This window comes from Pezoporus wallicus, unplaced genomic scaffold (genome assembly GCF_028554395.1).
Source record: "Pezoporus wallicus isolate ANWC-B61680 ecotype Strahan unplaced genomic scaffold, APGP_CSIRO_Pwel_v1 contig_736, whole genome shotgun sequence".
In the NCBI taxonomy this organism is placed as follows: domain Eukaryota; kingdom Metazoa; phylum Chordata; class Aves; order Psittaciformes; family Psittacidae; genus Pezoporus; species Pezoporus wallicus.
The window spans coordinates 891,368-904,569 of NW_026639744.1; the positions used below are offsets into that span (position 1 = coordinate 891,368).

At 38.4% G+C, this 13,202-nt stretch overlaps 1 protein-coding gene across 18 annotated transcripts in view; it reads right to left on the reverse strand.

Moving 5' to 3' along the window:
- The window catches only part of NEB (nebulin), a 124,703-nt gene that overhangs the window by 53,740 nt on the left and 57,761 nt on the right, over positions 1-13,202 (reverse strand). For all 18 annotated transcript variants that reach the window (XM_057415572.1, XM_057415556.1, XM_057415557.1 and 15 more), the window contains exons 67-86: positions 12,807-13,118; positions 12,178-12,381; positions 10,980-11,084; positions 10,695-10,802; positions 9,999-10,310; positions 9,313-9,516; positions 9,007-9,111; positions 8,765-8,872; positions 8,292-8,603; positions 7,173-7,376; positions 6,845-6,949; positions 6,215-6,319; positions 5,811-6,122; positions 5,423-5,527; positions 5,083-5,181; positions 2,411-2,512; positions 2,117-2,224; positions 972-1,283; positions 523-627; positions 337-441 (exon numbers count right to left, since the gene is read on the reverse strand). In XM_057415572.1, coding sequence (XP_057271555.1) covers positions 337-441; positions 523-627; positions 972-1,283; positions 2,117-2,224; positions 2,411-2,512; positions 5,083-5,181; positions 5,423-5,527; positions 5,811-6,122; positions 6,215-6,319; positions 6,845-6,949; positions 7,173-7,376; positions 8,292-8,603; positions 8,765-8,872; positions 9,007-9,111; positions 9,313-9,516; positions 9,999-10,310; positions 10,695-10,802; positions 10,980-11,084; positions 12,178-12,381; positions 12,807-13,118 — 3,432 coding nt within the window. The remainder of the gene's footprint in view (positions 1-336; positions 442-522; positions 628-971; positions 1,284-2,116; positions 2,225-2,410; positions 2,513-5,082; positions 5,182-5,422; positions 5,528-5,810; positions 6,123-6,214; positions 6,320-6,844; positions 6,950-7,172; positions 7,377-8,291; positions 8,604-8,764; positions 8,873-9,006; positions 9,112-9,312; positions 9,517-9,998; positions 10,311-10,694; positions 10,803-10,979; positions 11,085-12,177; positions 12,382-12,806; positions 13,119-13,202) is intronic.

The following is a 13,202-nucleotide window of genomic DNA, read 5'->3' on the forward strand; positions in this document are numbered from 1 at the left end:
AGAACTCCACTAGTACTATACAACTAAGTGCTGTTCACCCAGAACAGGACTCAATTTTAAACTACTACATGCAAAACCTGTAAACTCTAAATAAGAGGCATGCTATATTCTTCAACAGAAAAATGCTCAATTATTTTGGCTATACCGTGTTGTTCATTTATATCACTTCTTATGAAACTTTTTTACCCCGGTAGAAGTCTATTATTAATAAAGCATCCACATGTATACACACGCATATGTAAGTACATGCATAAACAGTACAGCTTAACAAAAGCAATTCAGCCATCTACTAATTCTAGTAATATAACAGTTTCTATTAAAAAAAAAAGTACATACATCACTCTGATTGACGGAGTTCATCTTCGCCAAAACAATGTCGGGAGTGTCAACCACACTGGTATAATTGGAAAAGTTATCAAGGGCTTCTTTTGTATATGCTCTCTGCAAAGAGATGAAATATTTTCTTAAACACTGAGCATGAAAAAGAGCTAATTGCGTAACTGCTGAAATATTTTCTTTTACCTTATTTATCAGTTCTTGTGCATTCTTAACTTTCTTGTGTTCCACTGAATCCAGAGGAATCCAACCACAGCCACGAAGCCATTCCAAATCAGACTTATAAATATTCTGAATGATAAAAGACAGTACAAAAGAAAAGAAATTATTTAATTCAGGGTGACATGTCCATTCTTATGAAGTTCTTTACTGTGAGGGTGGTGAGGCACTGGAACGGGTTGCCCAAAGAAGTGGTAAATGCTCCATCCCTGGCAGCGTTCAAGACCAGGATGGACAGAGCCTTGGGGGACACGGCCTATTGTGAGGCATCCCTGCCCATGGCAGGGGGGTTGGAACTAGATGATCTTAAGGTCCTTTCCAACCCTAGCCATGCTACAATTCTATGATTCTATAATATGGGCAATAGAGTTAGACCAAACTAAGTAGAAATTACATATGTATGTGGTATCACTTACATCACTTTGGAGATCATAGGCCTTCCTTGCCTGAATACAGTCATTCTGGTCAGGATGGCATGTCCATTCATGCAGGTACTGGCGGTAGTCAATATCGCTGACCAAGGTCTGACATTCCTTTGCTGCTACAACTGAAACCATATCTGGAGGGAGGTGAATTTTGGATTTTGTCTTGTGATATTCTGATTTGTACAGTCTGTCATTCTGGATCTCACCCGCATGCTCAAACCACACCAGTTTCGGATCATCTCTCATGCTGGCAACTCCAACATAGTGACCTTTTTGTTTGACATATTCAGCTTTGTATTTAAGCTGATGGAAGAGAGGAGAAATATGTATAAAATCAGCACTGATTATATCTGTTCTGCTTTTAACCTGCAAACAGCTATGGTTTTGTCAACACAAAGAACAGATGAGACAGGGAGTTGTGAACTGCAGTCTTAGGTTTTCAGTATATGACCAGATAAAACTACAAAACAAACAGTAAAGTTATTTTGTATAGTCCTCCATGACAAACACATGGAGTTTTCTAGACAAATATGCTGCCATTTCTCATAAACAGTATTTTCAGCACAAGAGGAATGATTTGTTAGAAAATGTTTACTAATAGTTATTTAGTGGATTTAGCCTCATTTTGTAACTAATTATTTGAAAGTGTCTGAAGAGTGGGTGTTTGAGTTATTTATAACTCACTGTTTTGATAAAATGTTTATTCAAACTGAGTCATGTAGTAATTGCAATATTCATTACGAAAAAGTTTAAAAGGTAATGTGCATACCATCTTATAGCTGTTCAAGGAGGAAACCTCCAGCCAATCAGTGAAATCAGAGCTATAGGTAAAAATAATAATACCACTTCAATTATTGAACTAATTGAACTATTGATCTAAAATGTTGATTTTGAAAGGACCATTTCTGGAGAAAGTGAAAGTAGAAAGGAGAACCTGATCTTTCAGCACTGATGACTGTAAAACCCATAATAACAAAGATGACTTATCTGGAGGACAGTGGACTTTTTGGGTCCTGAAAAGTCTACTGTATGTTACCCCTAAGGGAAAGCTTTCTATGTCTGTTGCTAAATTCGCAAGGCCTTTCAGCGTTTCCAGACTTCCAAGCAGTTGCGTTCCTAATGAGAAAAATTATTACCTCACTTTGGACATCATTTGAGTGTTTGGCATGACAGATTTGCACAGTGTCTGGAGGTAAGAGGTAACCAGTGGCTTTTTCTTTCTCCCAGTTTTCCTTGTATAAATTCTGTGGAAAATAAAAGGAGGAATTCAACACTACTACCATGATAATTATTACCATATGTATGTAACCTTTATTGAAGTACAAGGATAACAAATCCTTCCTTTAGGATATTTTTAATAAAGCAAGTTTTCTAAATTCCTCACAAGAATTATTAATGTGAGTAGAAACTGTCAGGGAGTGATCACGTACCTGATTAAGAATTCTGGCTGCTTCTCGGGCCATATCTAGTTGTGGTGTATCTGTTAGAGTATAATTTGACTTGACCTCATTCCATGCTTTGTGGTATTTAATCTAGAAAAGAGAAAGAAATTACTGCCTTGCAGCATCATCACATCAGAACTGTGAAAATATAATACCAAGACCCGTATTTTATGCATGAAATAGTGTATAAAACCCCGAATTTTCAAAGCTGTTAGACATGACACGTTAAATATACATACAAATATGTGGGTTTTTAAAAAGAAAATTGTACAAGAGAAGAAATAACAAAATTTCTCAGGGATAATTTTGAAAATATGTTCCAAGGCAGCTGGGTGGACAGGGTATCTTCAGAAGTTATGTTACTTGTTTGGTCTACAGGGATGTATGGCCAATAACCAAGCAAGAAGTATCTGAACCAGGGCAATAGATTTTAAACTTTTTAAGAGCAAATCCCTTTAGTCAGCATGATCTCTCCGTAAATGTAGCATTCTAGCACATCTCAACCACAGATATCTACATCAAGTCATGTTTCCAAGCACAGGACATACCTGAATGTGTGTATGTGGTTGCATGGCAGTATGTCATTCAATTCAAACATATCACTGTTATTGCCAACCTTTTACCAGTGAACTAAAATGGGGCTTGTCACTTCATGTTCACAGACCAGCTCCTCACAGACTAGCCTCCAAAAACATGTAAAGAATGGCAAGCTGAAAGCACATCAGTTTTGTACATGTATACCGGCAAAAGTGAGAAGAATTAAACAAAGTGGGACCTTGAGAGGCTGAACTGGGCAGAGAGAAACCTAATGAGGTTCAACAAGGGCAAGTGTATGGTACTGCATGTGGGGAGGAAGAACCCCAAGCACCAGTACAGGTTGGGGGCTGACCTGCTTGAACACAGTTCAGCTGAGAAGGACCTGGTAGATGGTAAGTTGACTGTGAGCCAGCAGTGCGCCCTTGCACCTAGGAGTGCCTAGGGTGTACTAGGAAGAGTGACGCTTTCTCTGGAGGCATTCAAAACCACCTGGACATGCTCCTGTTTAACATGCTCCAGGTGGCCCTGCCTTTGCAGGGGGGTTGAATTAAATGATCTCAGAGGTCCCTTCCAACCCTAATGATTCTGTGATTCAGTGATTATGCTCTTGTCCAAAGCTACTGCATGCAGAAACTGTCATGAATAAAAGATAAAAAGTCCAATATTTACAAGGGCATGTAGTGATAGCAGAAAGGGGAACGGCTTTAAAGTGAAAAAGAGTAGATTTCAATCAGATATGAGGAAGAATTTCCTTACTGAGAGGGTGGTGAAGCACTGGCACAGGTTGCCCAGAGAAGCTGCGGCTGCCCCATCCCTGACAGTGTTCAAGATCAGGATGGACGGGGCTTTGAGCAACCTGGTATAATGGAAGGTGCCCCTACCTCTGGCAGGGGGTTGGAACTCAATGATCTTTAAGGTCCCTTCCAACTCAAACCATGATGTAATTCTGTGATTATGGTTGCCAGACTGCAAGTGGCTATTTATGTTCATGTTGTCAGTGACAATAAATGATATTAGCCAAGACTGAAAGAAGAATGCCATCCAGAGGGACCTCGACAGGCTTGTGAGGTGGGCTGATGCCAACCTTATGAAGTTTAACCATGACAAGTGTAAGGTCCTACATCTGGGTTGGAGCAATCCCAGGCACAGCTGCAGGTTGGGCAAAGAAGAGATTCAGAGCAGCCCTGCAGAGAAGGACTTGGGGGTGTTGGGCAATGAGAAAATGAACATGAGCCGGCTTCAGTGTGCGCTTGCAGCCCAGAAAGCCAACCGTATCCTGGGCTGCATCAAAAGGAGTGTGACCAGCAGGTCGAAGGAGGTGATCCTGCCCCTCTACTCTGCTCTCCTGAGACCTCACCTGGAGTATTGTGTGCAGTTCTGGTGTCCTCAACATAAAAAGGACATAGAACTGTTGGAACAAGTCCAGAAGAGGGCCATGAGGATGATCAGGGGACTGGAGCACCTCCCATATGAAGATAGGCTGAGAAAGTTGGGGCTGTTCAGCCTGGAGAAGAGAAGGCTGTGTGGAGACCTCATAGCAGCCTTCCAGTATCTGAAGGGGGCCTATAGGGATGCTGGGGAGGGACTCTTCATCAGGCACTGTAGTGACAGGACAAGGGGTAATGGGTTCAAACTTAAACAGGTGAAGTTTAGATTGGATATAAGCAAGAAATTCTTTACTGTAAGGGTGGTGAGGCACTGGAATAGGTTGCCCAGGGAGATTGTGAATGCTCCATCCCTGGCATGCTCAAGGCCAGGCTGGATGAAGCCTTGGGTGGCATGATTTAGTGTGAGGTGTCCCTGCCCATAGGTGGGGGGTTGGAACTAGATGATCTTAAGGTCCTTTCCAACACAAACTATTCTATAATTCTATAAGAAACTGGTTGCAGAACTAGCACTGGCTTTTCAAAATGTGTAGAAAAGATGTTATTCTGCTTAAGGAGCTTCTTCCCTACAATAAGTGATGGAGATGAGCTTGTGAAGACCTATTCATCTTTATGTCATATATTCACAGAATTCCCAGAATTTTTTAGCATTTTTTAAATATCCTTTTAAAGATAAAATCCTACCATTTAAACATGCAGACCAGTTTAACAGCCCATAAAAATGCTGGCAAAACTTACGTCACTACGAATTTCACCACTATTCTTTGCTGTGATATAATCAACTCGGTCCGCCACTGGAGTAAAGGAAAGAGTTTCAGGTTTCGTACGGTACTTTTTCTATACAAGAGAAAAGATCACAAATCAGATTACACAGGAATAGCTAAGAAAGCAATTCTGAATACCTAGACAAGACAAAGTTTATACGGAAAGAAAAACTCTCCATGCACAATTAATGCTGTGGAAATGCTCCAGTTGTATCTTTTTTTTTTTTTTTAAATAAAAAGCATTTAACCATTAACAGTTCTTTAAATTGCAAATGCCCCCAAGAAAATTTTAGTTTTGAAAAACAATGTGTTACCTCATTCAAGAGATCTCCAGCATATTTGACATGGTTGATTCCAAGTGAATCATTTGGCAACCACCCAATTCCCCGTAGCCATTCTAAATCAGATTTGTAAACAGCCTGGCAAAACAAAGAGGGTCCATCTTGTTAGCTACAATCCAGCAAGATTCATAAATAATAGCACTTCTACTGGCTAAAAGGGCAGCAGTAATTCTAATATGAGCACCATATCTGAATTTATTACACTTCAGACTTGGCAATAAATAACAGTGGCATATACTTTGCATTCCTAATAAACAGCAAAGTCAATTCATTGAATTCGGCAGAAGGTCCCTGCTACTTAGAGCTGAAGCAGACTAAGAAGAGACAATACAGTGATAATTTAAGCTAAGTTTTCACTTACATCACTCTGAAGATCATAGGCCTTCCTAGCCTGTACGACGTCATTTTGATCTGGAAGACAGATCCACTGATGCAAGTATTGACGGTAATCAACATCACTGACCAAAGACTGACCCTGTTTAGCTGATACAATAGATAGCATGTCTACTGGTAGGTGGCACTGTGTCTTCCATTTGGCAAAGTGTCTCTTGTATTCCAGTTCACTCTGAACTTTGCCTATGCCAAGGGCAAACTGCATTTTCGAATCTGCTTTTGCATTTGGAACTCCAACATAATGTCCTTTCTGCTTCTCATGATCCAGTTTGTATTTATACTGGGTAAAGAGCAAAGATCACCATTACTTACTGTTATCATAAAAAAGCTCTTAAAGGATGTGAAACGTTAGATGTCTTTGCTAGCACTTACATCACTAGCAATTTCTCTAGAAGCTTTGGCTGCCTTGATTGGGATTGCATCTGCTCTCAAATCATAATTTGTCTTCACCTCATCCCAAGCTTCTTTATACAGTTTCTGAAAAGACAGCAAAATGTCCCATATATGTTAAACATTCTGGCATTTGCCATTAAAGAAACACATAGTTTACTGCTATTCATTTGCTGAAATATTGTAACTATTTTTTGTGCATTATTTCTGCTCTCAGTCATAAATACTGATGTAAATCTTACTGCCTTTCACACATATACAGTGCCTGCAACACAACTTTTGCAACCTATACTGCATAGAAGGGTGTTTGTAAAAGTTTAGAAAATATTTATATACTTCGGGCTCTCATCCATTTCCATAAAATATTACCTCAATGGTAAATGTAATTAATAATTTTTTAACAGTTGCATGCAATGCAAGCATTTATGTTAAAATGTCTAATTACTTTAAGAACAGCCATCAGAGGGAAGGGAATTTTGCAAGCTCTGTATGATTTCAATGAGATTCATGTGACTTAATCTTCAACTTTGTAAGTAACATCTTAGAATGTTAAAATTCACAGGATACACATGCTACTCTATAGAAATGTAGAAAACAGAATGGTAAGCATACCTTACTATAATTAACAGCATTAGTCTTGGCTAGGTTGATTTCAGGTGTGTCTGCCATAATATGGATCATAGTCTTGTCCTTTTCCCAGGCTTCTTTGTATTTTGGCTGTTAAAATAGTCCATTTTCTGATATTGTAATTATGGAATTTCACTTGTCAATAACAAAATCCCATAAATCCCCCCCCAAATTATCATCTCTAAAAAATAAAATGTCTGGAAATGTGTTAAACTTGACTTACAATACTACTGATCAATTTTACGTTTTAGCAGCAAGATTTCTCTTTAACTGTTTATAGCTTCGAAACAACTTTAAAAACATTGCAACGTACAATGCTGACTTGTTCGGCATTTGCTTTAGCGAGAAGAACATCTGGAGAATCAACAACACTGGTATATTTCAGGCTTTCAATAGGTGTACGATAGACATTATCACTCAGAAGATCCTGGGCATGCTTCACTCTCTTAACAACTGGAGAGTCATTAGGCAACCAGCCAATTCCACGGAGCCACTCCAGGTCTGACTTATAGACAGCCTGCATCAGATGCGGTCAGAAAAGGAAAACGTTGCGTTTTCAGTGTCATAAGTAAAATACAACTTGGGAACTAGCTTTTAAGTAGCTTGTTTCTTAAACAACACATTCTAAACCTGGTGAAGTTAAATAGAGAGGAAACAACATAACAGAACCAAGTGACATTAATGATGATGAGTACTAAGGTCTTAAAAAAAGACTTCTGATCCCCTCCAAAACATTTATTCCTCGAGTCATTTCAACAACTTACAAGTAAAAAAAAACCACAAGATGCCCACCAGGAAAATTCAACAAAAAGGAGGAAAAATAATGTTACAGAGTTAATGGGGACTAGAGCTAAACAGTGTAATTCCCGAAGTGATATCAGGCACTATTATTTCAGTATTAATTGAGAAAATCTTTCAGCAAGGAACATGAATCTCACTTTTGAAACTCGTAATTGAAACAGAAGAAGAGAGACCTATGTTGCCTAATAAGCAGCCAAGTCAGGACATTAGCTGTACTGACTCCTCCTGTTTTGAAATTAGCCACTTAAAGATCTTACCTGCTATCTTACACAGGTTTCTTGAAACTAAAAAAATTTCCAAGTCGACTCAGATAAAGAGGAGTAAAAAAAGACATGTGATTCCAAAGAGACAAACAGATGTTATTCCATCAAAATAAGAGAGACAAATACTTCATCCTCTTCAGATTGCTGTTACAGTGTGTGTAACAGATGCCAAGTAAAGCTTCGATACAATTTAGACATATACTTTTAAAATTATGAAAAAGAGCAGATAATAGCACTGACATGAAAAAATTAAAAAAATAAAATTCGGAAGATACATCCTTGGAGACTGTAGTATCAAACCATCAAAATCAGACGGTAATATAACAAATATCAACAGCAATTACTAACACATCCCTGGACATACTCACATCACTCTGTAGATCGTAAGCCTTCCTGGCATGGATCACATCATTCTGGTCAGGCAGACACGTCCACTGGTGAAGGTACTGACGATAGTCAATATCACTGACTAGCGTCTGGCAATCCTTGGCTGCCTGCACTGACATTGCATCGACTGGTATGTGGACCTGGGACTTTGAATCATGGTACGCCTTCCTGTAAATTCGGTCATTCTGCAGCTGCATAGCACGCGCAGCCCATGACAGTTTGGGATCCTCCTGGGCAGTTTTGCACCCAATGTAGTGGCCTTTCTGCTTCTCATGTGTTTCTTTGTACTTGTACTAGACATGCAGAAAGAACATAAGCAGTCACACATTGCTCACCCCAACATGACTCACAAGGCTTTCAGCTTCTAAGCTGTAAATCCTTTGAGCTGAACTTCAGTCAGTTGAGCTGGACACAGAAAGACAGGCATAGCTACAACATTAAGAGAAGACTGTACCTCACTAGCAATGTCTCTGGAAGCCTTGGCGTGTTTGATGGGAATGGCATCAGCTCTCAGGTCATAACTTTTTGCCTTGGCCTCATCCCAGGCCTTCTGGTAATGTTTCTGCAAATAAAATTAATCAACCTTGTTACAAACAGTCAAGACTTGTAGCAATGCCTTTTCTTAAAAGCTATTCTGGAAATTTAATTGTCATACTCTACTAATTCTTCACATGCAGAATAATTTTATTCTCTTACATTGCTGATGTTGAGAGCGTTGACTTTGGACTGCAGCATTACAGGAGTATCAGAAGGTATGGAAACCTGTGTCTTATCTCTATCCCAGTTTTCACGATACAGACGCTAAGGAGAAAAGCGTAATGACATTTCACTATGGTCTGAACATTGAAGAATCCCTCCCAGAGGAATTACTTGGTAATTCTGATTTGCAGTATTTTCCAATTAGTCATTCCCATAGAACAAATTCTAGTCTGTACCACAAAGAAAAGAAATGTCATCACATAAATGAAAGATAAGTGAAAGGCAAGTGAAAGGTAAGCTTACGTCACTGATCTGCAAAGCATTGATCTTAGCCTGGACAACGTCTGGTGAGTCAGTAATGCTGGTGAATTTCATCTCATCCGGACGTGTGCGGTATAACCTCTCATTCAGGAGTTCCTGGGCTTTCTTTGCTTTCACCACATCCACAGAACCTTCTGTCAACCAGCCAATGCCCCGCAGCCATTCCAGATCCGACTTGTATACATTCTACAAAGAAACCAAGGTTTACTGACATTGCAGGGACAACTCTATGTGCAGAGAGATTTTGTAAAAGGTTTTCCCCAATTTCCTCCTCATGAAGTTACACAGCAAGCAGGCACTGAAATGGTGGTGTACTATGTGTTTCCCACACACAGCTAAACCCCAGATTTGCACTGCAAGGAAAGTACTGGTCTTTTAAAAGTATGTATGTTTGCTACATACATACCAGTGGTATTATCTGCAAGTAGTCTGAAAGAAAACATTGTACCAGAAAAATATGGTCACCTTACAAACTGCCTGGATTATTTCTGTTCCCCAAGCTGAAACCATGACTGATTTGGAAAGGACCATATAGACAAATTAAAATAAACATACCAGGGCTGACTGCAGGCTCATTAATGTGCATTTGAAAGTATATTTGCACAGTCACAAATAAGCAAAGCCTCACACACCTGCCATAAAGTTTTCCTACAATTATTCTCACTCACATCGCTCTGTAGATCGTAAGCCTTCCTGGCATGGATCACATCATTCTGGTCAGGCAGACACGTCCACTGGTGAAGGTACTGACGATAGTCAATATCACTGACTAGTGTCTGGCAATCCTTGGCTGCCTGCACTGACATTGCATCAACTGGTATGTGGACCTGGGACTTTGAATCATGGTACGCCTTCCTGTAAATTCGGTCATTCTGCAGCTGCATAGCACGTGCAGCCCACGACAGTTTGGGATCCTCCTGGGCAGTTTTGCACCCAATGTAGTGGCCTTTCTGCTTCTCATGTGTTTCTTTGTACTTGTACTAAGGAATCAAAAAGAAGTATTAAAACAAATAGTGAAATTGGGGTGAATTTCCCATAATTTCACATTGCTACTAACCACAAATATATTTTGTTGTTATGAAATATACTCATTTAGAGTTTACAGATGCCTAATATATTTTTCCTCTACAGCTTCTGGTTATTGTTATCGTATTTTATTACTTTCCAATATCTGCTTAATGTCAGGATTTATAATTCTATCTTCCTTTTGAAAACTGTTGTCAATTTTCTTTCTGAATTTAATCCTTTGTCCGTAGGCTTTCAGGATGAACCTGATATACCATGGATTTTTATGTTGTACAAAGCTTATTACTTCATTCTTGTTTCTCAAGATAACTGAAAATAAATCTAAAGGAAGAACATACGTCACTCGCGATATCTCTTGAGGCCTTTGCACTTCGGAATGGAATTGCATCAGCTCTCATGTCATAACCCTTCTTTTTGGCATCTTCCCAGGCTTGTATATAAAGTTTCTACACAAAAGGAGACAGAAAAGGCTTATCAATATTCTGAACGATGGAACTTCTAAATTTCACAATTTTTTTTTTTAATTTTTAGGAATGAATATGTTAAAATATCTTTATTGTTAAATAAATGCTTACTTAATTTCTGAATTTCCATTAGTTTAGTATATGTTTAAATGCTCTTACATGGCTAACATTAGCTGCATTGGCCTTCGCTAACAAAATTGATGGTGTGTCAGGCATCACATGAATTGAAGTTTTGTCTGCATCCCAAGCTTCTGTGTATAAACGCTAGGAGAGAGAAAACCACATTCCTTTAGAAAGTTTCTTTACATGTGGTATAATGGAAAGACTGCAAATTTGAAAGCAGTAGCTATCAAAAGTATATCCATAATACAAAAGAAAAGTAACCTTGAAGCAGAATATGATATATATATATATATAAGCAAACTATTACATTCATCAAAGAACGTATTTTACAAACTGTGAGCAGTAGTTCAAGTAAGCTTTAGATCCCGATATCTCAAGGTTTCCCACTGAACAACTCAAGAAAATTTTGTCCTTCATTGTTATATCTTAGGTTAAGTTGGCACAACAACTGATTGATTTAGGATTGCTGGGAAACTGCTGGAGGAAAACTATATTTGTTATTCTGCCCTACCTGTATGAGTTGTCTGATTGATGTTTCTTATTAAAGAGGAGTAGGTATTTTGCGACTTTCACCCTCTAGGTCTAAGACAAATTGCAGAAGCTTCACTTCCAGAGTACATAAGCTATTTCCTCATAACTTGCTCATGATGCGGTATGACATTTGGTCATGATACAATACATCATTATAGCAGTTACGGTAAAAGCCACAATATTCTGCTACATCCTATCTTATAACATGGTCATGGCACTGCCAGCTCTGGATGCACTGTAGAGTACATCCAATACCTTGCTGAAACACTATTTCTGCAGATTTCACACTATTGTCTAAGAACTGCAAAAAAATTTTGCCTGTTCTGTCAGAGATAAGCTTTGTATAGTGAAGTAGCATTAACAAAATAGAAGAAAGATACTAAACAAGCATTTAAAAACAGGATTTCAGCTGATGTGAAAAAGAGAGAAATTTGCAAAAAAAAATTAGAATTACTCTTGAAAAGTACGTGATTTAGGTGACTTTTTTTTTCTGGACATTCTTACTACATGTTCAGTTTAGAGAGAGCCAAGAGCCTTTCCATGCAAAGGCTGAATTCAGACATTTATTTTCTCTAAGTCCACAATGAAAGTGTTTAGTCTTACTTTGCACTTTGTATTTTTCACCTAATGAATAAGTTCCACTAGCTACTAACAGTAGTGATTTTTGACCAAAAAACAACCAAACAAAAAACCCCAAGCTCACCTTGTTCATTATCTCAGCATTTTGCTTGGCTAAGACCATGGCCAAAGAATCTGTCACACTAGTAAATTTAATTTGGTCTGCTGGCTGACGATACTTCCTTTCACTCAGGATTTCCCCAGCTTTCTTGGCCTTTTCAACTTCCACGGAACCAATAGGAACCCATCCAATACCTCTTAGCCATTCCAGGTCTGATTTGTAAACCGCCTGAAAAAATTCGAAAGTTCAAAAGTTATATATGTGCAACTTTGCTTGAATAGTAAAATAATTGCAAATGAGCAGATCTGAGTCTATATAAACAGTTGTGTGTATTTCCACATAGCAGCAGGATATGGTTTTGAAAACAAGTGTTATTTCTGAAAGTTTAGTGAAATAATTATTAAATAACAAAAAGAAATGAGTTATTAAGAACTCTACAAATATCAGAGTTAAACACAATTTACACCTCAGGCTAAGGACTGAAAAAATAGGATTAAAAATTAAACAAATTTAATGATCTGATATAGTAAACATTTCATTTCTATCAACATGTCTCATGCAAGTGCCTCAAGCATATTATATATGTTTTAAAATTACATTGTACAAAACCCTGTATATGTAATTATGACTTACAAATGTAAAAATTTACTCACATCACTCTGTAGATCATAGGCTTTCTTAGCATGGATAACATCATTCTGATCTGGTAGACAGATCCACTGATGCAGATAGTGGCGGTAATCAATGTCACTGACCAGCCCCTGGCATTTCTTGGCTAACACAATTCCCAGCATGTCCACTGGGCTACTGAAGTGTGTCTTTGTCTTCTCAAAGGCTTTCTTGTACTCCCTGTCACTCTGGATCTTGGCTACGTGCATTGACCACATCATCTTTGGATCATCCTCAATGTTACGGGCTCCAATATGGTGGCCAAGCTGCTTGCGATAGCCTTCCTTGTACTTGTACTGAAATTGAGTTCATATTCACACAGTATAATTATATATTAATAAATAATTCACAGTTTAATATAATCATTAGTATTTTGTTTA